General features: G+C 42.5%; 3 protein-coding genes across 5 annotated transcripts; all 3 read right to left on the bottom strand.

The window, feature by feature from the left end:
* Window positions 1-717: 717 nt before the first annotated feature.
* Window positions 718-6,385, bottom strand: LOC135610905 (CSC1-like protein ERD4). Its single transcript, XM_065105931.1, has 7 exons — window positions 5,503-6,385; window positions 4,323-4,471; window positions 3,325-3,600; window positions 2,390-3,234; window positions 1,623-1,878; window positions 996-1,374; window positions 718-904 (listed from the first exon to the last, which is right to left on the bottom strand). The coding sequence occupies exons 1-6, from the start codon at window positions 5,771-5,773 to the stop codon at window positions 997-999; spliced, it is 2,175 nt and encodes a 724-aa protein (XP_064962003.1). The 5' UTR covers window positions 5,774-6,385; the 3' UTR covers window positions 718-904; window position 996.
* Window positions 6,386-9,885: 3,500 nt separating this feature from the next.
* Window positions 9,886-12,336, bottom strand: LOC135610904 (protein kinase PINOID-like). The gene is made up of 2 exons (XM_065105930.1): window positions 11,103-12,336; window positions 9,886-10,807 (listed from the first exon to the last, which is right to left on the bottom strand). Exons 1-2 carry the CDS (start codon window positions 11,672-11,674, stop codon window positions 10,069-10,071), a joined length of 1,311 nt encoding a protein of 436 aa, XP_064962002.1. The 5' UTR covers window positions 11,675-12,336; the 3' UTR covers window positions 9,886-10,068.
* A 3,401-nt stretch (window positions 12,337-15,737) lies between these two features.
* LOC135610903 (CBL-interacting protein kinase 23-like) lies at window positions 15,738-19,667 on the bottom strand. Of its 3 annotated transcripts, none has more exons than XR_010486369.1 (14): window positions 19,024-19,584; window positions 18,527-18,589; window positions 18,141-18,212; window positions 17,944-18,051; window positions 17,785-17,865; window positions 17,496-17,549; window positions 17,279-17,404; window positions 17,104-17,193; window positions 16,886-17,005; window positions 16,692-16,808; window positions 16,343-16,459; window positions 16,190-16,246; window positions 16,031-16,095; window positions 15,738-15,940 (listed from the first exon to the last, which is right to left on the bottom strand). XR_010486369.1 is itself a non-coding variant. In XM_065105927.1 (14 exons), exons 1-14 carry the CDS (start codon window positions 19,189-19,191, stop codon window positions 15,884-15,886), a joined length of 1,305 nt encoding a protein of 434 aa, XP_064961999.1. In that variant the 5' UTR covers window positions 19,192-19,667; the 3' UTR covers window positions 15,738-15,883. The 3 variants fall into 3 exon arrangements, 2 of the variants coding, with proteins under 2 accessions (XP_064961999.1, XP_064962000.1); XM_065105927.1 differs by having other exon boundaries at window positions 16,031-16,105; window positions 19,024-19,667; XM_065105928.1 differs by lacking the exon at window positions 18,141-18,212 and having other exon boundaries at window positions 16,031-16,105; window positions 19,024-19,666.
* Between the last annotated feature and the right edge of the window lie 3,531 nt (window positions 19,668-23,198).

Below are 23,198 nucleotides of genomic sequence, written 5' to 3'. Positions count from 1 at the left end.
GATTCACAGCAGGAAAATGTCACCAAGAACAAGATATTGATTGGATTTCTATTTTTTCCATTTATATCACTTTCACATTGGATTAATGAGTATCCTAATTTAATGTAAGTGAGTCGATTTTATAGTAATACATAAGTAGTCAGCATCCATATATAAGCAGTACTTACAAAAAAACACCTAGTATGTTATTTTGGATATAACAATGTCATTTCTGCTCCAATTTCAAAGATGATATTAGAATTTGTTGTGAATTATTTAAAACACAAATTTTCACCATTTCTAATGATATCTTGTGGTTAAGACCATCTTCATGAACCAAGAATTTTTTTTTGCTCATGAAATATAGATTTAATCATCATCAACCTCAGAAAAACACCACCTTCTGTATCATGCTGCATCAGAAGTCACTGAAGCTAACACATTCTTTAACCATGAACAGATCTAGCATGAATTTGTAGCTGCAGAAGTTCCAAGATAGTAATGAGAACTCATACTGATTTGAAGTCCTAGTGTTGATGAGATTAATTTGTTGGGGCAGCAGCACTTTTCTCAATTGACATATAAAAAAAGCGACTCATAAATGGGAAAAGATATGCTTAATTTATAAACTAGACATGCAGATTTCATAGAAACTTCTACTGACAACAGATCAAATTGTAACAAACCAAGGTTAATTTTATCGACGATGTCTAAAGACAAAGAAAAGGAAAAGAAAAAGAAAAAGAAGAAAGCATCACTCACTACTGCAATCAATTCAAAGTCATGGAGAAGATGTCTACAAACAGATTACGCAACCACAATGACATGTACACCAAAGGGATGCACTTTCCAGCTGATCCAGACTGGTTTGTATCATGAGAATTCTGTTCCCTCAAGGCGGCAGAGATTTCCTGGTGAAGTATTCCTAGAAGAATTTACCAACAAATTTGTGTTAGCTTGGCTAGTAGAAGAATGATTTATCTCTAATAGACAAGTCAGGCACAGTCGATATTTACTCTAAGGTGCGGTTTTCAATGAAAATGAGCGGGCATCTTCAAACTGGTCATCATCCTCCAGCTTCTCAGTACCCAAGCAAGGTGGAATATAAGCTGTATATATGGATTCCATATTTGGGATTTCCTTTGTACCTCGGCATGCTACTTCAAGAGGAGTGTGGAAGAAGGCAAGATAGAAATGTTTTTTGCATACATAAGCAAAGACAAAGGAGATGACAATGACAGGAATAAGAAATGGAGCATAGTAGAATTTCCTCAAAATGCCAATATAGCCAAACATGGTGATCTGGTAGAGGATTAGAGAAGCGATAATCCGTGCATGCAAGTGAGGCCACATCCGACCATTGCTCTCATAGTTAGGGACATAAACTTTCAATGCCTGCATTAGAGAAATTGACACAGGAGTGTCTCCATGCCATCAATCAAGAGAATTCAAAACATTTACATTAATCTCAGGTGTCGCATGATTCATTTTACTATGCGACAGAAAATGATCCAAGAGAAATCAATATGAGTAAAAAGTCAAATTAACTACTAACATTAAGCTAAGCCAACTAATTGAAACTAGAACGCTGATCAGTATGACTAATATTCTCCTTATTAGGAGTAAATTGAGCAATCACTCACCTGATTACGTGCAACAAGCCACCCGAGGCCAAAGTATACCACACCAAACGGAATTATAATAGGAGCTATTACCGAGTAACAGAGAACAATTGTGATGATAAGCATATCACTGGGAACTCTAGTAGCATAACCGAAGTCACCGGGAGCCCAAGCCTCTTTCACTTCGGCTTCAGTTTTACAAAGAAATCTCTTTTTGAGATGGAAGATAATGAGAGGAACCAAGCGTGATAACTCAAGCCCATAGCCAACAAAGAATCTGAGATCCAATCAGCATAGAATTAATGCTCTCACAGTACAAGTAGAAACAGATGTTAACAACAATATTTTAAAATACTCCTAGAATAGAATTTATGTTGAATGGGTGAAATTATGCACGACATAGTAATAACTATAATAGGAAATCATTGTTTTAGAACATTCCTCTGAACTTTTTGGGACATAAACCGCAATAATATGACCAACCCGAGGAAAGTTATGTGTTTAACATAGACCTAGCGATCAAATGTACAGAAATTTAGTTAAAAAGATGCCAACTGAGAAGATGGAGAACAATGTGAAACTAGAAATATACTTACAAAATAAATGACTGTTTATTGATTTTTACATATGTGATGAGTTTCTAAACAATTGAATCATTATAACAACCAATTATCTGCATGCTTTACCAAAATAAGAAAAATACTTCATACTTCAGAAAACAAAATAGTGAAATATGCAAAGATTTAGTGAAAAAAATTTGGGGACAAGAGAAATGAAAAGAATCATACTTCAGAGCAACAAAGGTGAGGAAGAAGGTGGCACTTTTAGGCAAGCTTGATCCAAGCAATGTGATAACCTGTTTGGGGTGATTAATAATCGTCTTCAGAGAGTCGAACAATGCTCCACCAATAGTTACTCCAAGGAAGACATTAAAGACAACAAAGTAAAAGTATTTCCCAGAGGCGGCTCGCACTGCATGGCTCTCAGAAGGGATTCCTTCTTCCTTTGATAGAAACATAAGGAAAGTTGGCAACAAAGCCATGAATACTAGGAGTGCAATCTGAGGCAGGAAAGCTTCCAAAACTGTTTTAATCTCTGGTTGATCCACTATTTTCTTCAAGAAGGGCAGATACTTCTTTAAGTTTTTCAAGGTTGTAAATGCAGAGACAAACGTAATTGGGATCATGTAGAAGAATACAGTAAGGAAAACTATACCATAGACAACACAAGATCTTATCTGCCTCTCATAGAACTTCCTTGGCAAATTTGTCCATAACACCTGACGTGGCTCAGGAGCTTCCATCACGGTCCATGTATCAATCTTCTGAGAATGGATTGTCTGAGCAGCAGAAATAGAAGCAGGTTTGCTGTTAAAAAAAACAAGAGCTGCAGCTTTTTGTTTTTCTCTTAGAGTGATCTCCTGTTCAGCCTCTAATTTAGGCAGCAATTCATTAATTTTCTCGTTACAGTGATCAATCGTATCGACTTTTTCACCTACAAGACCGAGAAAGCCAATTCTGTTGGTGGGCCTTTCACCTTCAGGTTTGCCTGTAGTTTTAGATTCTGCATACACAACTTCAGCCCGAGCAAGTTTCTTTCTGTAACCTTCTAACTCTTCCCAAATTTTGTTTGCCTAAAAGAAAGGAACTCAACAGAAGGCGGTGCATTATGGCAAAAGGTTGAACCATAAATATCTTTAATAGCATCACAAAAGTCACTGTACCTTTATGTTGTCTGTGACAATCATTGATCTGTAGAATGTTTCTGGATGAAGTGCTTGAAAGTATGAGTCAACATGATCCTTCATAGATTGACCTGGAGGAGCAGCTGGTATGTCTCTGACTAATACGGTAAACTCTTCAGGTTTTACTTCTGGACTTGATTTTGCCCCAGCTCTCATATTTAAGACATGTTTGTATGATTTCCAAAGCACGTAGTATGTGACAAAAGAAACCCAATGGACTCCAAGCAGAAATGCCCACAACCTTGGACTTTTCTCCTACAATACATGGAAACCAAAATGTAACCACGATGACAATACCCAAAAGAAAACACGAACCATCCTAAAGACATCAAGGCCTTATAGGTAATCTAGTTTTACTTGCATGCATGATTCGAGGATGGTGACAACTATATGCTATAATGAAATGCAATGACATAAACCTAAGTCAACATTTTACGCGACAGTTAATAATTACAGCTTGACAATGAACCTAATAGTGTTTGTCAATTGAACTAGATGAGTGATTAAATCGAGAAACTGGTGACTGATTGATGTCATTTAACAACAATTCCAGAAAGGTAGTTAACCTTACGGGAAGGAGCTGAGACCGTTCGACGATATGATGTAGTCACAGAGGCCTAGAGGAAGCCGACTGTGAGCATGAAGGATATATTGTTCAAGCCTTTTTCTTTTACTTGATGCTCTGTTTGATGTCAGTGAGTATCATGACTTCACTCGAGTGAAAAGGGTTGTCTGATCAGCCATTGTGCGGTTTTGTTCACTAAGTGATCCTTTTTGTATATAAAATTATACATATTGGAGTCTTGAAGTCCATAACACATCAAACAATATAGTGAGTGACTGTTAAATGGACACTAGCCTTACACAGAGTTAGGAGGTAATAAAATTGCATCTACAGTGGCATTTAGTTCATAACTTTGTTTCCTTTCATCTAAAAATCAAACAATGCAAGCTGCGGAAGGACCATCAAAACTTACTTGGACATTCCCCATCGCCAACTTGTCAAGGTTCTTGAAGGTACCACCGCTGTTGCTGTCGGTAGTAGATTGTGCACCATTATCAGTTGCAGCAACCGGAAGAAGAACTGGAAGCAGAATAATTCCGGAGAAGACCAATATAGCTATAACTGCATCAACAAATGTGTACAATGTTTCAGGATATTGCATGACAAATGGTATCATGTTCTGGATAGTCACTTGTTAATTAATTCTTGGTCAAGCAACAAATACAAAGTCCAAAGGTAGTTGAATCATTTATTTAGGAAATTTCCTAACATACCTCTATTGCATATAACAAATTAATCAAGCAATTCAGAAGATATCGGAACATCTTTCATATCGAGAAAAAACTGAATATACCTAGATAGCTAAATTTAAGACAGAATGAAGTATATTAGACTAGCTATTATCAAAATAAATGGTTGTAGCTTATCTGAGTGTTAAAACCACCAGACATAGCATGTCAAAGAAAGTGGTAAATCAGTTGGAGTTTAAGAATTGTATGCATTCCTTCAAAACCACAAAAGCACACTTTGCAATAGCAACTACCAAAATGCAAAGAATTAGGCACATAAAAGAAGGGTTACATAAGTGGGAAGATGACATGAAAGCAGATAAATGTCAAAGGGAGATGAATTATGTGAAGACAACTACTTTCCAAAAAGCACAATTATATATTTGGGTAAGGAATTGTAGAAAGTAAAGAAAATATCCTAATTTTTTTATTATCATTACTATGACTGTAATAAATCAAATCTCAATAAACATTGAACTTGGAAATGGTACACCAAATATAGTAGAAGAAGCAACGAAACATTTTGGCAAGTAAATACAGCATCTGTAAGACACTGAAGAACATGGAATTCTTTTTTTTATGTCCGTATAAACACAAAGATCAGTCACTTCAACCAAATTAGATGCACTTGAATGGCTGAAGAAATGCAGAAAAAATTTCCAAATTTACGCCCATAAATCTTGGAAAAAACACAAAATTCTCCAAAAAATGAGGCAGATGGCAACATTTGCCAGAAAGATGCAACCTTTGCATAAATCAATGAACGGGAGTCGACGCCATACCGAATCTGAGGTACACCAGATGCACTAACCTTGATGTCACGACACACTTCCTAACACAAGACAATGGGAGAGGACGCCGTACCGGAGCTGAGGAACACAAGGTACACGGCGGCGTCGACGCCGGCGGCGGCGACGACGTCGGCCTCGGACGCTCCCACGGCCTCCTTGATCCAAGCCAAGGGGTTCCTCGTCCGCGTCCGCCCTTCCAGGGGATCCAAACCCCTCAGGATGCGACCAGGGTAGTAGATGACCGCGTTGCCGGGCTTCCTCTGCAGCCACGTGAACGCAAGCATAAGCAGCGCGAAGATGACGAGGGACGTCCCCAGGGACGTGACGAAGGAGATAAAATCCATCCTTTCTTCTTCCCCTTCTCCTCCCCACCCTCTTCCTCTTCTACTACTACTACTGTGCTAACTCTCCCCACTGCTTCTTCTCTTCTCTTCCCATGTATTCTTCGTTCTTGGAGTAAAGAGTCTTAAAAGCAGCCGTTTGGGTTCTTTCTTTCCTTTTTCTTTCTTCCTCCAGAAATAGAATATTTTGGGAAGAGAGAAGATTTTGGAACGGAATTGGCTCCTTTTTGCAGCTTTGCTACTGCAATTTCTTGTTTTGATTATGCAATCAATGAGGAAATGAGCTGGGGAGCCATGGCGGAATGATTGCTTCCATGGGTGACAAGGAGATGAGAACAAAAGCAAAAGGAACGATAAATCATGGAGTGTAATCGATGCAATCACTTTGGCTGCCCCTTTTGTGGCAGATTTGCAGATGGGGGAGTGAAGCTCACGTGGATTTCTTTAAGACCAACTGCAAAGAAATGGATTTCTGATAGAACGCCAAACATAATCTTCATCATCAAGATGAAGAACACTAATTGAATCCTGTAAGGCTGACAGGTGGAGACAGATCTCAGAGCAGTGGGGTATTAAACTAAGACCAAATTGTTGACATCGTGCTCAACATGTTTTGTTAGCAAAACGGGATCTACATGTCAGTTGGACTAAAACATACATCCAATTGCCGTTAATCTAAGGTGTGTGAACCAAATCCAAGAGAAAATTTCATGTTTGCCTGCGTTGGCTCCAAAATGAGTGGGCCCAAAAGGACGGGCAGCATCGTCATTAGAAGTGGCCTCGACGCCGTGTCTTAGATCCTGGAGGGACACGTGGTGGCACGGTTTGCTCTGCCGACATTGCCGTTTCGAGCGAGGAGGTCGCGACGGTTACCGCGCCGATCTGCTGCGGTGGAGTGCGAACTTCTACTCGACTCCCATCGCTCAACCCCCACTTTTGCACCCGCTTCTTGTGCCTTGTGCCCCGTCTGAGACCTTTGTGGTCCACCACCATCCCTCCAATAACAACGGTTGGTGTACAAATTCCGTGTCATCCGGTCGTGCCGTTTTACCTGTTCGTCAAAAGTTTGTCGCATTGCCCGCTTTTAATTAATCAGCTCTCATCGGGTAAACACCGAACACTGTATGTCGAAAACTCTCCATCCCGCGCGTACGTCAATTGTCGTGTTATAGATTGATGCGGGTTGGAAATTCTGAACGCTGATTTGATCCGAACAGCTTAGACGAATATAACGACAATAGCGCCATGTGAGTGGATAACGCCATCTACTTTAGATGTATCTATGAACTGACCCTACGTGTCCACCATCACAGAATATTTTTGTGGTAATTTATGTGGAAAATAGAAAGAATAAAAGCGCAATTTTTTTAATAACCATGTTTCATAGAATATTTTTTTAATAATTTTATCTCAAACCTTCGCTACGTATCTTCACCTCTACCCTATTACCCGCTCCCCTTATCGTCCCTCACTTCATCCTTGTCCTGTTTTATTATCCTCATCATCATCTCTCCTCATTTACTTGTTATCTTTGTCATCGATCTTAGTGAAGGGAGTTATAAGGACAAGAGTCACCCATTATCCTTATTCCATCATCTCATTGTCAGTAACCTTAACAAGAGGGTCTTAGGTGAGGACGATGCTAGAGAAAGAGAGAATGGAAGGTAATAACAACGCTCAATGGTGCGGGCAGATGCGGTGGCCAATAGGATGAAAGCAAGGAACAATGTAATCTTTTAGAAAAGAAAATTTGAGTGCTATATGAAATTTTTTATAAAATATATTAATCAATATTTTTTTAAAAATAAAAAGGGTTTTCCTGAAAAATTATCCAATAGCATGACAAAAAAAAAAGGTTGTGGGACAAATAATTGTGGCTAACATGGGGATTAGTTGTAACAGTGATCCAAGGGAATGATGATTCAACAACCATTTTAGTTCTGGAAAATTCTGAAGTTGAGGATCACCAATTTATGGCTATTATCATTGGATATAAAGAGATTATTTTTGTGATTATCACTAACTTTTGAATTTCTTTTGGAATTTATAAACCATCAGTTTTCTTTGTATGGTTTCCTTTTACATTGTCTAATTATGGGTTCTATAAATCCTAATCCTTATTGATGTTCTCTCAAATTTATGCTTCATCAAATTAATAACTCAATTTAGGGTGTCCTAATCCAACAAAAACAAGCAAAAACCATAAGTTTGTGGGGGATAACTTCGAGTAAAATTGTGTGATGCGAGAGACATACTTACGGAGTTGAGCAGAAGAACTGCTAAGGTGAAGTCCATGTCCATTAACCATGAATTGTTTGTGCCAATGCTGATAGCTCATCGTAATTCCAGAGACAAGCAAATCAGTCGCAGCTTAACACATGCATGCACGTATATTATTTATCCACGTATAGATAGAAGACAGCAAACTGAAGGTAGCAATGGTGAGACTACTGCATGCTTCCACCTTCACTTCGATAAGCTCTCTTCGAAGCCATCGAATCCTGCAGAGGTACAGAAGCAAGACATCAGTGGCACCCTCAACTTCCATCGAGGATGGAGCGGTTTCTTACATGCCATGCCAAGCAATAGAATGCGTTCTACCAGATTACTGCCGAAAGAAACAGTAAGATTTGTCACACTGTTCAGGGTTACATGTCTTGGCTAAGCAATAGGATGAGTTTAGCTGACGCTAATCCACTATATAATAATGAGATTTGGCAGATTACTGCTAATTATCTTATGTCTTATGTTCTTTTATTGCTGGCTACTGACACTGTGTAAACGGTGGTACCAAGAACAACCGACTGTGTCATATCAACATTTAAGGTCCTCAAATAACACCACCAGATTCAACTCTAAATTGAAAGAGGAAGATGAACTTGCATTGTGTCTGACTTCCACCAAAAGAGAAGTTGAGGTAATAAGTGCTCAAAAGAACCTGCTTCCACATTCAAGCAACAGGGAGATACCCTCAATTAAATGCCTTGCTAGCTTTGGGAGGAGATCTGGAGCCTTTATTGAGGAGATATTGATGATGCATTGCAGAAATAATGGCCAGGTCTCAGATCAGACGAAACAACCTAAACTTTGAATAGATATATTAACGCATCGGTGGGTTCAAATTAGATTAAATAAGCTTGTCATCAATTCTCATCACTCTCTTTAAAGTCTTACGTACGAGTCAAATGTATGATTCATGATAGGTCATAATGCTTCCGTCCATCATCACCGACATCAACTTCTGATGAAGCAAAGAAAACTACGCGTAAAAGAAAGAAAGGAGGAGAAGTGGAGAGCCTGAACCCCACATTTTGCTCTCCCCCTGTCTGCATCTGTCCTCCACCGGCATCCTGCCACATGAGCAACAACTTCGTACATCCCCCCATCTCTCTCTCTCTCTCTGGACCTCGACATCAATGGCGACAACTCTCTCTCTTTCTCTGTCTAGCTGCGCTGATATGACATACGTAGCCCTGTTCGCCGTGGCTGCATACCTTAGTCAACCCTAGGTTAGACTCGGTACGTACGCCTTGCCTTTTCCAGGTATTTATGGCGGGAGACCTGCAAGAGAGTGACTGCTCGCCGGTGGGCCATTGAATGCAAGTCTTCATTTTCTACTCTCTTTTCCACGCCAATTCTTGCACTCTCTCCCACCACATACATATACGCAGTGATTACTGTCTCCGTGAGATCATTACCCTAACCGAACAGGAATAGATATAGATGGGGAAGGAGAAGACGGTGGAGGTTTGGGCAAGGTACGCCCCACCAGGGTAGCTCCCAGAGCCCGACAAGCAAGGCGAGCACATCACGTGCGCGACACGTCCCCCGCCCGCATGTCCGCCACGTTTACATCGTGCCAAATCCCAGTGAGCGATTTACATTCGAGTTCTAAGTCGTGGTAGCATATGGCCACAAAGTCAACGGAGAGGAGAGACTGTCCTTCTCATTGTCAAAAACATGTCACCCATTCCGAAGCGGGAGACTGTATACGACTCAAGTGACGACTGATTACTGATTAAGGGCCTGGGAGACCACATTGCTACGTGCTGCTAATATAATCCCACTTGCATCAACATAATTATGGTTCGATAACATACCCATGTCCAAGAGAAGGTCTCATAAGTTAATGCTTCTGCACATTCTAAAGCGTGATTTATTGCTATATATATATATATATATTTCCGTTCACGGAGGACAAGCAAAGACTTCGATTTAAAGCTAGTGTCGCCCGCCTACACAAAATGGGAAGTGGGGGGCGGGGGGGAGCGGTTCGGTTCGGTTCGGCTCGATTTGGTTTAGAAATAATCGAGCCGGGCCGGTTCGCGTCGGTCCTTGCACGAGATGGACGGGGACGGGCCAGGCACGAACGGGGAGCGGCAGGTGCGCATGAGGGCCAGGTTGAGGCCCTTGAAGAAGGGGTGCGTTTTGACGTCGGCGGCGCCGCGCCGTGAGCCGAGGCGGACGGCCGGGTCCTTGGCGAGCAGTCCGGCGATGAGGTCCCTGGCTGTCGAGGAGGAGGGGTCGGAGGAGGGCGGGGGGAAGGCCAGCGGCTGCTTCACGATGTTGCGGAGGGTGGCCTCGTTGGTGGGTCCCGCGAAGGGGGTGCGGCCGAAGAGCAGCTCGTATAGGAGGATCCCGTAGGCCCACCAGTCGACGGCACTGCCGTGGGGGCGGCCGGAGGCGACCTCCGGGGCGACGTACTCGTGCGTCCCGACGAAGGAGAACGACCGGGCGCTGACCGGCTCCGCCACGAACCGCCGGTTCGCCTTCGCCGCGTGGCGGGACGCCCGCCGCGAGCGGAAGGGGAGGCAGGAGGGTTCGGTGGGGAGGAGGTCGTCGCCCCCGCTGTTGGCGGCTGCCGCGATGAGGGGCTCGAGGGTGGGGGAGGCGGTAGACTCCAGCGAGAGGTCGAAGTCAGAAAGCATGATGTGGCCGTCGGAGCGGATGAGGATGTTCTCAGGCTTGAGGTCACGGTAGACGATGCCGAGCATGTGGAGGTACTCCAGCGCTATCAGCACCTCCGCCGCGTAGAACCTGCATGCGAACCGAAAGCAAGCGACATCAGCGCAAGAACAGCGACAAGACAGCTTCTTTCGCCAGTTTATAACATTAGCAGATAAACTTTCCTTCACTACTCCAATTCCTTAACAAACTAAGAAGAAAACCTGTGATTGTGATCGTGAAATAGACTTCGATGTTTTTGTTTTCATGGAAACTTCGAAAACTTGCGTGAATTTGCACAAAAGGAGTCTTTTTTTTCGGTTAAAAAATTGGTCGACGATGGAAAAGGTGCGATTTTTAATGGAAGAAAGAGGCGTCGATCGAGGACCTGGTGGCCGAGACGGAGAAGCGGAGGCGGGGCTGGCGGTGGCGGAGGGCATGGAGGTCGCCGCCGCTGCAGTACTCCATCACCACGCAGGAATAATGCGGCGACGCGTCGAAGTCGGCGTAGAGGGTGGGGAGGAAGGGGTGGTCGAGGATCCGCAGGATCCTCTTCTCCGTCACCGCCCTCTCCAGCTTCTTCTTCTTTGCCAGCGCGAGCTTGTCCACCACCTTCATCGCGTAGACGCACGGCGAGGCCTCGTCGCGCAGGCCGCAGAGGTAGACGGTTCCAATGTCGCCGCTCCCGATGCGGCGGACGAGCTTGAAGTCGCGGGGGCCGAGGTTGGCCGGGAGACCGCGCGACCGGATGGCCGCCCAGGCGGGGTCGGACGAGCGGTGGGGCTTGGAAGGCAAGTGGCCGGAAGGGAGGTCGAGCACGGCAGCATTATCGAAGGAGACGCGGGAGAAGCTACTGTGGCGGTCCTCGCAGCTGCCGCCGCTGCTGCTCATCGAGCTCTGGCTCGAGTTCAGCGCTTCCGGGCCGCCCTCGCCGTCGGACTCCACCTGCAACTCCAACATCTCCGCTCCAAAACGCCCCCGCTAACTCCAACGATTCGAGTCGCAACCCCTTTAAATAGCAAGCAACAGCAAGGGAGAAGCAAAAAAGCTCCGACCTTTTTCCACACTGGAACAGAGGAGCACAGGGAAAACCTGGAAAAGAGGAGGCTCGCTTTGGATCTTTCTTCCGAATCAGACAAGGCGGGGCACAATTGGCGACAAGCCAAACGATTCCCGTCAACAGATGAAGCGATTCGCTGAGCAGACAGCGAAATCCCAAGAGCAGTAAAGAGGCGCAGCGATGCTATTCTTTCTCTCTCTCGCTCTAGTGGGCACTCGCGAATCGAAACGGGCATGGAACAAGAAACCAACGAGGGAATCAAAGGAGCTCGGAGTCGTTCCGTCTCACTCACTCCACGTTCTTCCTAGCTCTACATTCTCTGAACCCCGACACCGAACGCGGCAGACATCGCACCGAACGATCCAAAGCGTCGATTCCTCGCTCGCCGTCCCACCTCCAACTCTCAACAAAAGCGAAAAGGCGCAACGACCCCTCGTAAAAAAAAAGAAGCGGCTTTAACAAAGCCAAGAATCACGACCAGCGACGCCACTCCGCCATTACAGCACTTCCGATGCCCTTCCCTCTCCCTCAAGCGCTCGGTTTCTCCCGCAGCGGTACCGACTTCGCTTGGTTGGGGCGGGGGAGACGGGACGGCGAAAAGGTCTTTATAGCAGCGGCGGAACACGCGATGCTTCCGCGGCATCATCCCGTTTTCCAAAACAGCCGTTAGTTAATGTTTCCCGCAACAGTTTTGACTCGAGGTCACGCCGGGCTAACCATGGTTACCTTGGAACGGCCACCTCGGCACGTGCGACCCGAGTGTACCTTCCTTTTCTCCGCGCCACCTTTCTACCGTTGACTTCTTTCCCCGTCACGTGCGGTAGGAGTGATATTGTGTGGCAGTATTGAAAATAACTCCAACGTGAGGGGTAGTAAGTTTTCGGAATGCCAATTGAAGAGGCCGCATGAATGCAAAAGATGCGCAGTGTGGCATTGGAGCAGAATTGTAATTTGGGAATTTGGACTGTCCTAAATATTTGACCAATAAATAGGAGGAATTAATTGTCATGCAACTAATATATATATATATATATATATATATATATATATATATATATATATATATATATATATATATATAAAGTTCTGCAGCTTTTTTGCTTCTGTTTCATTGTACGATATCTTCTTTTTAGGTGGCAATGGGGGTGTTGAAGATGACAGGTGGGCTTCCCATCCATTACAGACTTATCCGATGAGGTTCTGTATAACCTAAAGACTTTGTTACCGCCATTAAGAAGAAGGAAAGCAGCTGCACAACCATGATCGAGTGTCTGTTGTAGCAGTCTTTGTTCGGCTGCATCTTTCTTCTGAAAGATATATAATCTTTGTTCTATGTTGAAAGCCAATTATGATGATGATGATGATTTGCCGCTTTGCATCAAAATCTAGCGGCTGAATTGAGCTTTATTTTCTTGGTGATATGAATGATGTTCTGATGGCCCAGCAGACAAGAAAAAGTGATCCTAAGCTTGTCAGAACCAGCAAAACCAAATGCTTGGTGTAAGTGCCAATCAGTGGTGGTGCATGCAACGCCAGCAGCAGCTAGCGGGACAAGTATCAATTCCATCTGTCTCTGTCCTCTCGATCTCGGTTGAGCTAAGCAGAGATTGGATTCGGCGTCGCGGCCGCGCCACCGGCGACCGCCATGTGCTGGCGGCAAGCGGAGGATTATTAGCTTAATGACTAAGATATCATGGAGGAGTAGTGTGGTTGTAGGAAATGTCTGAGGGCAGCAGAAGCAACTTTGTCTGGGCAAATGCCAGCCAAAAGTACACCAAGTGGAGCCATGCGCCTCACAAGAAGCAATATTCTTCACTGAGAAGGATGCCAACAACTCATCACCAAGATGCTTGTTGGTTTGCACAAAGACACGGTTAGAGCTTCCACAATGCCTGCTACCACCTCAGGAACTCCATGCACAGTCACAGTCCTAAACAATGCATAGTGTGCTTTGCATTGTTCAGGAATCAGAACAAAATATTGGCTTTAGCATTCTGATCTTTGGAACCCAAGACCAATTAAATTGTTTCATATAGGTTTTTCTGTGTGTGTGTTTGAGAGAGAGAGACAGATAGAGAGAGAGAGGATACAAATGATAAAGAAGAGGCACACAACCTTGGACTGTGGAACTGCAAGCATCCCAACTAGAGAAACACTAAGGCTTTAAATACTAAGGGTGTTTGGTTGTGGCAGTGCAAGGGAATCCCTTCTGTTTGCTTAGTACATCATGAGAGGAATTCTCCAAGAAGAGAGAGCAGAAAATGTTGGTGGTTCAGAGGAGATGCAACTGTGGGAGGACTTCTGAGATTGTACTGTGTGTTGAATCTTGTCCACTGCCAGTTCATCTGGTGTCATGGTTTGATTGTTTATCCCAAGTTGAATCATGGCCTCAATATGCTACTTCTTGTAGAGCACCTTATTAAAATGACATGATACAACAATCACAATCAGTAGGATATACATCATAGAAGATTGAATCTCTAACTCATCAAACTAACCAGTGTTCGAGAATTTTGTAAGCAAGCGAAAGGACTAATACCAATTTATTTTGTGTTTATTCTGTGTCAATCCCATGCTGAAGTCCACAACCAGCACAGCAGTAATAAATAGATGGATTGAAGTAAGCCGAAAGCAAGAGAGCAATAATGATGATGGGATGATGAGAGAGTAAGACAAGATGGCACACAAGACACAAGCCTGTTGCATATAATGGGCAGCGGGGATTAACAAATGATGGAGAGGCTTCTGCCATTGATGACCGCGAGGAAGATGGAGAAGGAAGAAAAAGGCAAGTTGGAAGCGATGAACACATGGGAAGAAGCGACAGCCTCGCCAATATTCGCGCTGTTTTGATAGGGGGACAACACTACATTTCCAACTTGATAGCACAAGTTCAAAGGGAATCTATCTATATATATACACACACACACACTTTCTCTCTCTATCTTTTTCCGTCCTAGCGCAGAAATTATAATTCTCTGAGACGACAACTACATGCCTGTATCAAATCAAAGTCATACAGTTCACGAGCAGCATCAACTGATGTAGCCATTAAAGATACCTAGAATCTGCTGCCATCTTCTTCTCGCTCTCTCCTTTTGCCTTCTGCAGTACGCTAAATTGATGCCGATGTTGGACTTGGTGGCCACAGTGAGCCGATCAAAGGACTAGGTTTCCAATCAATCAAGGAGACACGGGAAGATGAGATCTTGCTTGCACTGCAGTGGTGCATCGCTAGTAGCGTGGGAACTTGGGCAAGACTTGTAGGGTGGCATACGATCTGATGGGAAGCATCGAAGAGAGCAAATAAAGATGCATGGTGCGGAAGAGGAGCAGCGCGCGGAGTCCCGAGGGCGCTCAAAGGAGAGACGAAGGTCAGTGGAGGTGCCGTGGACTTCGCAGCTCCTCGGTCCTCCCTCCGCGAGGGAGACCTTGTGGCGGAGAGACGACTCGTGGGTGGGTGGCAGCAGGTAGAGCGGCCCCCGGTGCGCTGCTGCTGCTGCTGGCTCGGTCAAACCTCGCCCTTTAGGCGCGGCCATTTGTCTGCGGCGGTGGGCCCTAGCTAGTGGCCAATGGGAGGAGTCTCCTCGCCTGTGTGGCCACACGGTCACTGGCCCCCGCAAGGCGCCGCTCCCTTCGGCGGACAGCGCCTTTGTCTCCATCTGACGTCACCCACGCTTTCCACAGAGAGAGAGAGAGAGAGAGAGAGAGAGAGTTAAATAATGGCTAGTAATATAAATGGCTGCGGCTTCATCTTCTGTTCCTCGAGAGGGACGCACTGCTGCAGGCGATAAGCTCGCAGCCAGCCATCAGCTTCAGAGACGTTACCTCTTCCTGTTTTCCTCATAAAGCAAGCACTGCAGTCTATTCTTGATTCACACCGAAGGCACTGTCAGATGAGGCAACCTGTCTGTGATTGATACTTCAGTGCAAATAATTGGATAAGTGGCGACTTGACAGTCATCAGAAACACCATCATCTTCATCATCAACCTGTTTGACTTGCATTACATTACCACCATTTACAGCACCGATTCATACTTCATCATGCATGCTATGCACACTATCACAATTGCAGGCCTAAGGCCTAACTAGAAAAGATCCACCGGTTTACTCCTGTGACTTCCACATGATATCCTTCAGGCCCGTCGAGATGCTCTTGTAGAACTAGAAAAGATCAAGAACAGGAAGAACATGAGAATTAAGTCACAGAAAAGAGAGGTTGAAAGGATGCACGTGGAAGGTCATGCACTTCACCTTGTGGAACTCGAATGTGTCTCCCCTGGACTTGCGGAGCTCCACCACATGGAACGAGGGCGTTACTTCGAACACCTCGAGGAAGAACAAGCAGAGAGTTCAGTTGATAGATATGTAATGTCAAAGAGAGACATTGCAATGGACATCATGGTCTTCTACCTCGGTTGTAATGGCTAAATGCCCTTTTCTTCCAGATTTTTCTCCTTGCAGCTTCAGCTGAGAATTGAGTTCAAAGCAACCTCGATTAGAACACCGTATGGATTAAGATCAAAAGGATGCAGAGTAGTATAAATATGACTAATAGATCTACACCTTGTAGTTCTGTTTCTTTACATCAAATCCCAGAGGTTTGGCTGCTGCTTCAATCCTGGAGAGTATCTCATCTGCAGGGAGTTTTGATGTAAACCTCGTTTCACGCTTGACCAACCCCTGCCCAAAAATTGGAAGCCAGTCAGTAGTATCTTGTACTGTTGCTAATTCATGGTTACAAAGAAGATGAGGGAAAGTACAGAAGGCTCATCAAATCTTGGATGCTCCCTAAAATTTACTACTTAGGACTATTGATAGTATTGACATGTTAGGGGAGTATGCAGTGCTGCCTCCTCACTCGATAGATTGCTGATGAACAGAAGAAAAATGAAGATTTAGAATATCTAATCACCATTTGCTTCTCAAAAAGTGTGCCAAGATTAAGACCCTGAGCTGTAGAAATAAGATCAAATGCATTCATTAGAACTGGTCTTTCTTCTCGTCTCTCCACCACAAGATTTGTTCCCTCCTGCACAATTGAAGAATGGTACAGACTTACAGCATATGCTAACTTCATGTGACATTCTCAAGCATGACTAGATTTACCCCTGACTCATCAAAGATTGCATCCACATCATCAAGAACAACATCTGGCGTTTCAAAGTGGGGTGGTTGATATCCCTTCTTGAACCATTCATTCTCAATGACTTGTGGGATGGTGATGCGCTGCAAGGGAGCTGCATCACCTCAGGAACATGCAATATCTGAAATCACAGTTCTAAGCACTATTTTGGAATAAGATACAATTCGAGAAAACAACTCACAGTTTGAGGGTTGGGATCTAAAATTCTCTGGATGAGTTTCTTTGCACTTGCAGAAATCCAAGATGGACAGGAGAAATCTGCTTTGAAGATCTGTGATGGCCTCCATAAACATCAGCAGGGGAAACTAATTTAGCTATTCATCATCCGAAAAGAAGATTTTTGAACAAGAGTTCACCTTTTTGTATAGTGAGACTAGGTTGGAATCTTCAAAAGGCAAATAGCCTGCCATAAGGACAAAAAGGATTACACCACATGACCATAGATCTGCCATGGCACCATCATAACCTTTGTCCTTGACCACCTAAGGAAAACATGCAAATCATGATAAAAGTAAACTGAATCCAAGTGTATTGGATGAATGAAACTATACTTTGAAGATAAAGGTTACCTACCTCAGGAGCAACATAATTTGGAGTACCACATGTTGTATAAAGTTTCCCATCCTCCTGCAATTGAAAAATATAACAGGGTTTCAGAGACTCACAGACTAATCCAGTTTCAAATGATTGTCCAGCCTTATCCTATTATTAGGCTTCAGCAATTTACTGTAAAATGTCTCACAAAGTGCAGCACAGTGAAATAGCAATAACAAAATGAGACGGCAGAATCATGAGAAAAGGATGTCTTTCTCACTTCATATCGAAATGTGTAATCTATGTCAGTGCAAGTCTTTAAACCTACATGAACTTGTTGAGGCAAAGCACTGAGTCCGAAGTCTGAGATCTTAAGAACACCACTGGAGTCCAACAGCAGATTCTCAGGCTGTTACCAGCACCAAGTAAGAGGCCACAGTTAAGCAGAATCAAATCGCGTTAATGAATCGACTAATCCAAGCTCAACCTTTAGATCCCGGTGGAAGACACCTCTGCTATGACAGTAATCCACAGCATTGATTAGTTGTTGAAAGTACTTTCTAGCTTCATCCTCCTTCAACCTTCCATGGCGAGCCTAATTAACAGAAACCAGAACAATATCACAAATACACAAGATTCTGTAAGCAGAATGAAATGTGATGCTAAAAAAACACCCCCAATTACAATCTTGTCAAAGAGTTCACCACCATTTACAAATTCCAACACTATGTATATCCTTGTCTTGCTGGCCATTACCTACAACAAAAGATTCGAGCAATCACATATTTGCTACTCTACTACTGGACTACCATTGAAGAATGAAGTCAAAGCCTCCATCATTGGTACTTACTTCACAACAGACAGAGAGAAGATGCGACAATTAAAGGCAAAAAGAAAACAGTGTAAGTAATGATCCAACTATGCATCAAACCGAAGTTGCTCTAGAAAGCAGATCCAAAATTTTATGAAGAGAGTTGCAGAATGTGTTAGTAATCCACTGTAAAGTAGATGATGATGAATCACCAAATTAAATGCCACAAGTGCAGATAAAAGCCATTGCTTTGCCTTACATCATACATCCGGACGACATTTGGATGTTGGATCAGTTTCATGGTAGAGATCTCACGTTTTATCTGCAGCATATGGGCATGTGAAAGACTGTCAGTCAGCCTATAAGAGATCACAAAACAGGACGAATCAAGAAACTATTGCTAGATAGTATCAGAGACATTGAATTATGAGGTATGAACGAACCCAATTATACATAAGCCACACAATTATGAGAACGGCCAAAGATAATTGTGTGCCAGACCAGAATAAAAGGAAAAAACAAAAAGAACTAATCAGCTTCAACTGCATCTTTGATAACAGATAATAGTAAGATTCTATATCTACTAGAAAGACATCAAGAGATGCATACATAGATTCCAAGACGCAGACAGGAAGAAAGTAATTACTATCAAAATCTACAAATCTTTCTAGGTTAGGCTCATCAAAAGGAAACAAAAGGAATTGGGGAAAGCTTGCATTTTTATAGATAAAGTTTGGATTTTTTTTTTTTTTTGACCTGGTCGATCATCTTATGCCGCAAGATCTTATCTTTGTCGAGAATCTTGATGGCCACGTTCTCCCCGGTCTCGAAGTTCTTCGCGAACTTCACCTTCGCGAAGGTCCCCTCCCCGAGAGTCCGGCCGAGCTCGTACTTCCCCACCCTCGTCCTCCCCACCGAGCCCATCCTCCTCCTCCTCCCCGACCGCAAGCAACAAGAATCCCCGGAGCCCCCTCTCGCGCGACTCAAGATCGCTTCTTGTTGCAAGGTTGCCAGACCCACAACTTCACCGTCTTCACCGCTGCGCCCATCGCTCCGTTACGCCGTAGACAGGGGTCGGAGCGGGAGGAACGCCAATGGGCGGATCTTAATGTGGTGATGGATTTGGATCGATGGCATTCTAAGAGAAACTAATGCAGCGACGGGAAGTGAAGACGTACGGGACACTGCAACCCATGTGATATGCCGCCTTCAATCATGAGACGGCACCATTACGTACACCAAAATTTGTACCCCATCTCATATTCTTCGATCTTTATGACTTTACACTTGTGTTCTTCCCAATCTCACGTAGGATTAAGCTTCCCAATGGGGCACGAACAACTTAGAAAGTAGTGATATTTTGGATCTCATTATTGAGCTCCTGATAGATTCTTGCAACAAAGCCATCATCATCATCAGGTGCCGTGGTTTGATAGGAAAGCAGAGAAAGAGACGAGGCACAAAGAGCTTGCACAGAGTGGGCAACCACCTTTGGGTTGAATAACAATAGTTAATACTCAATGATTTAAGATGTGACTTGCCATCACCTTTACAAGATTAAATTGTGATAAATTATTAGATGGAAGCTGATAAACTTGCAACAAGTTTATCTTTTTAGTCGAGACTAGAGATGTTTACGCATGGGATTTAAGGAGAATTAAATGCATAATTTCATTTTCTCATGTAAAGAATCCTAAGAGGCATTGGATGTAAGCTAATAAATTAGTCACAAGGTTAAGTTTTGGTGAAGGCTAACAATTAGCATATCCCTCCAATAGATCATGGCTATCCACATCCTGTGCTCGGTCTCCAAATTGATAGTTGAATAGCTTGAACAGATCATGGCTATCCACATCAAGGATATTCTATAACACATTTATTATATGATAATATAAAAATCATAATATGTTATTATTAAGCAAAAAAAAAATTATACTAAAAATATAAAAATTAAATAATAAATAGATTTAATTTATGATATTAATGCTATTTAGAAAACTTAAATATTTTTTTTGATCTACGAGCATATCATCGTCAGATCCAAGTTCTTTAATGACGTCGATCTACAATTAGAACTAAACTTGCATTTTCCTCTTTTCCTATTTTTCACATATCACTGTGATCGATGGATTTAAGAAAAAAAAAGATAAGATATATAAAATCTTATTGATATAAGGTTCTATCTATTTATTATCAATAATGGTAACTAGAATTCAATCATAATATATTTTATCGAATTAGATAAGAGGATAATATTATCAATCTAACGATTTAATTTTATAATATTATCTTATATGTTACTCGTTCAATTATTGAAATGATGTATCAATTTTTTATTGCATTATTAGAAAACACCTTCCCGACATGAGGAGGACCTGTGAAAAGAGTGATTGTACACCAACCAATACAGCCCATGTGGGTTAACTATGTTGATGATACATAAATGCAAGAAAGACACCACTAGTTATGAACTCTGAGCTTTCAGTATAGCAGTTAGATGGTAGCACCAAAAATGTGCTACCCATGACAAGTTATATAAATATCAATCCCTAAATTATCTTAGTAATGATTGATTTTAAAAGGAAATCTTTATAGCAACCCATAGCTTGTGGCTCAAGAGAAACAAAGTTGCAAGGGGTTTCAAAGGTGAGGAAGGGAATTTTAGCAAGATGAACAAACATTGATTATATCACCTTAATATAATACAGTTGAAGAAGACAGATGGGACCTGTGAATAGAATCATAGTATTCCAATCAATAATTTATGAAGGACCAGCACAACCTATATTGTGGTAATGCCAAACTTATGCTAATTATAATATATTAATACAAGTTTGATAAACAACAATTCATCAATTATGTTGATAGTTTTGATTTCAAAAAAAAAAAAAAACTTAATGTAGTCTACTGAACATAGTGGCTTGGTGTTCTTTCTATCAAGAGTCATGGCCTATACATCAATCATTTTGTTAATACTTACTACCCCCATATTTGATCTCAGTTGAGTTGATTGTATGTATATATTATTCTTGTGAAACTCAAAATATCGTAGATATCACAATTTGTTTTCGACCATTAGCATAACAACATTAAAATTCTAGCTAATATTAACATTTCTATTACCACCGGAAGTTAGTAATTATCATAATAATCCATAATTTTTTTTTTATATATGTGAAAGGTTCAAATCACATCTAGCTGAGATGTTGTATTGAAAATGATCAATTAGCAATTCAACATTTATAGGATGTTAATGTAATATTTATTAGAAACAGGGGTCGGCATTAAGAGGGCGGGGTGAATTAGTACAGCGGTAAAATAACGTCGGTTTAAAACTTCATTTCGATTAAATCTGTTTCAGACGAAAAATCGTTTCGTAAAAGAATAGTGGATATAAAGAGTAAGTACAGTTAAAAGTAAATTGCTTAAAGAAATACAAACCAGATTTTAGAGTGGTTCGATCGTTGTGACCTACATCCACTTCGTCGATTCCTCTTCCGTCGAGGCCACCGACATCCATTATCGATCTTCTTTTAATAGGCAAAAATCAACCTCCTTCTTACACCCCTCTTCTCCTTTTACCGGGTTTAGGAGACAACCCTTACAAGCACACACTCCTTTTAAACAGAATTCTAAACTTAGACCATAGGAGGGGATTTTTCTAGTGATTGCAACAGCATTTTCTCACTTTTAAATACTCTATGCTTATGTGTATTAACTAAGGATAAGAGGGGTATTTATATGCTTCAAGTTGATTCAAACTTGGAGACTAAAAATATCTCATCCTAGGCTTCCTAGGTCCGGGCGGTACCACCACTTGTGCTGGGCGGTACCACTGTCAATGTCATTCTGACACTGACACTGCACTGGGTGGTACCACCACCTAGTCTGGTGGTACCACCTGGGAGGCTGTGTTGGGCGGTACCACCACTCAGACTCAGACTGGCGGTAACATCGCTTGACATAGTCTCGGAGACTGTGCCACGATGATTCCACCTCTTGGTCATTGTTTGGACCTCTCATTGGGCCCAACATAATCCTTACATGGGCCCAATTGGCCCATAATTTGGTTGGTCCAATTCCAAACCTAATTATGTGCTAACTAGGAAATCTAAGATATACTTAAGCTAAATAAGTCTGTAAGTCTTGGTTTTTTCTAGCGAGCTTTCGGTGTTCTTTCGGTGAACTTCCGACGATCTCTCGATAATATTCCGGTAGACTCCCGGTAAGCTCCTAGACTTTACGACGATCTTCTTGGCGAATTCCGACAAGCTTCTCTGGCAAGCTCTGAGACTTCTCAGTTGGTTCCGACAGAACTTCTAACGAACGCCCGGACTTTCGACGAACGCTCGAACTCCCAACGAAATCGCATCCTTAACTCCGGGACTTTATTTTGTTTTATGCCTTGCTATCGTAGTTAATCATGCACATGTAAAATACACTTCGATCTAGACAATTATTACTAAGCTTGAATCATGTTGTCCGGCATGTCGTTGGTCCATCGACGCTTCGTCCGATTCTTCGGTGCATCGTCATCTCTTGTAGCCTATTGCTTAATCGGTTAGTTGAGTTCACAACTCCGATATCCTTGGCGCAATATATGCTTTTCTTGGCCCGATGCCCGAATTCATGGCCCGAAGCCTTCTATCGATACGTCGACCGATCCTCCGGCCTAACGTCCAATCTTCTGACATGTTTTCCTTCGGCCCAACATGATTCTTCCTATTTTAATTGTCTCATCCTGATCGAAGCATCATGTGTTACTTAAAATGCAGATTAAATCATAAACACTCATCAATTGGTTTCATCATCAAAATTCGAGATTCAACAATATTTAAATTCTAAAAGTATCATGTAATTTTATCTAAAATTATAAGATTATGAAAAAAATAGCGAGAAAATAATATGATTTATATTTTTTATAATGTAAA

The sequence above is a fragment of the Musa acuminata genome, chromosome BXJ2-4, assembly GCF_036884655.1.
Source record: "Musa acuminata AAA Group cultivar baxijiao chromosome BXJ2-4, Cavendish_Baxijiao_AAA, whole genome shotgun sequence".
Lineage (NCBI taxonomy): Eukaryota > Viridiplantae > Streptophyta > Magnoliopsida > Zingiberales > Musaceae > Musa > Musa acuminata.
Note: the sequence above shows the minus strand (reverse complement) of the source record. Positions and strands in the feature narration are given on the sequence as shown.

Excerpts from the sequence above, each read along its gene's own strand:
- LOC135610905 (XM_065105931.1), bottom strand. The coding sequence starts at position 5,773 with ATGGATTTTATCTCCTTCGTCACGTCCCTGGGGACGTCCCTCGTCATC. Across the intron at positions 4,472-5,502 it reads CCTTGTGTTCCTCAGCTCCG|TTATAGCTATATTGGTCTTC; the intron begins GTACGGCGTCCT and ends TTGTTGATGCAG. Across the intron at positions 1,879-2,389 it reads CTCACCTTTGTTGCTCTGAA|ATTCTTTGTTGGCTATGGGC; the intron begins GTATGATTCTTT and ends ATTGGATCTCAG.
- LOC135610904 (XM_065105930.1), bottom strand. The coding sequence starts at position 11,674 with ATGTTGGAGTTGCAGGTGGAGTCCGACGGCGAGGGCGGCCCGGAAGCG. Across the intron at positions 10,808-11,102 it reads TTCTCCGTCTCGGCCACCAG|GTTCTACGCGGCGGAGGTGC; the intron begins GTCCTCGATCGA and ends GTTCGCATGCAG.
- LOC135610903 (XM_065105927.1), bottom strand. The coding sequence starts at position 19,191 with ATGGGCTCGGTGGGGAGGACGAGGGTGGGGAAGTACGAGCTCGGCCGG. Across the intron at positions 17,194-17,278 it reads TAGTCTCACTATACAAAAAG|ATCTTCAAAGCAGATTTCTC; the intron begins GTGAACTCTTGT and ends AGGCCATCACAG. Across the intron at positions 16,106-16,189 it reads ATTTAGCCATTACAACCGAG|GTGTTCGAAGTAACGCCCTC; the intron begins GTAGAAGACCAT and ends TTCTTCCTCGAG.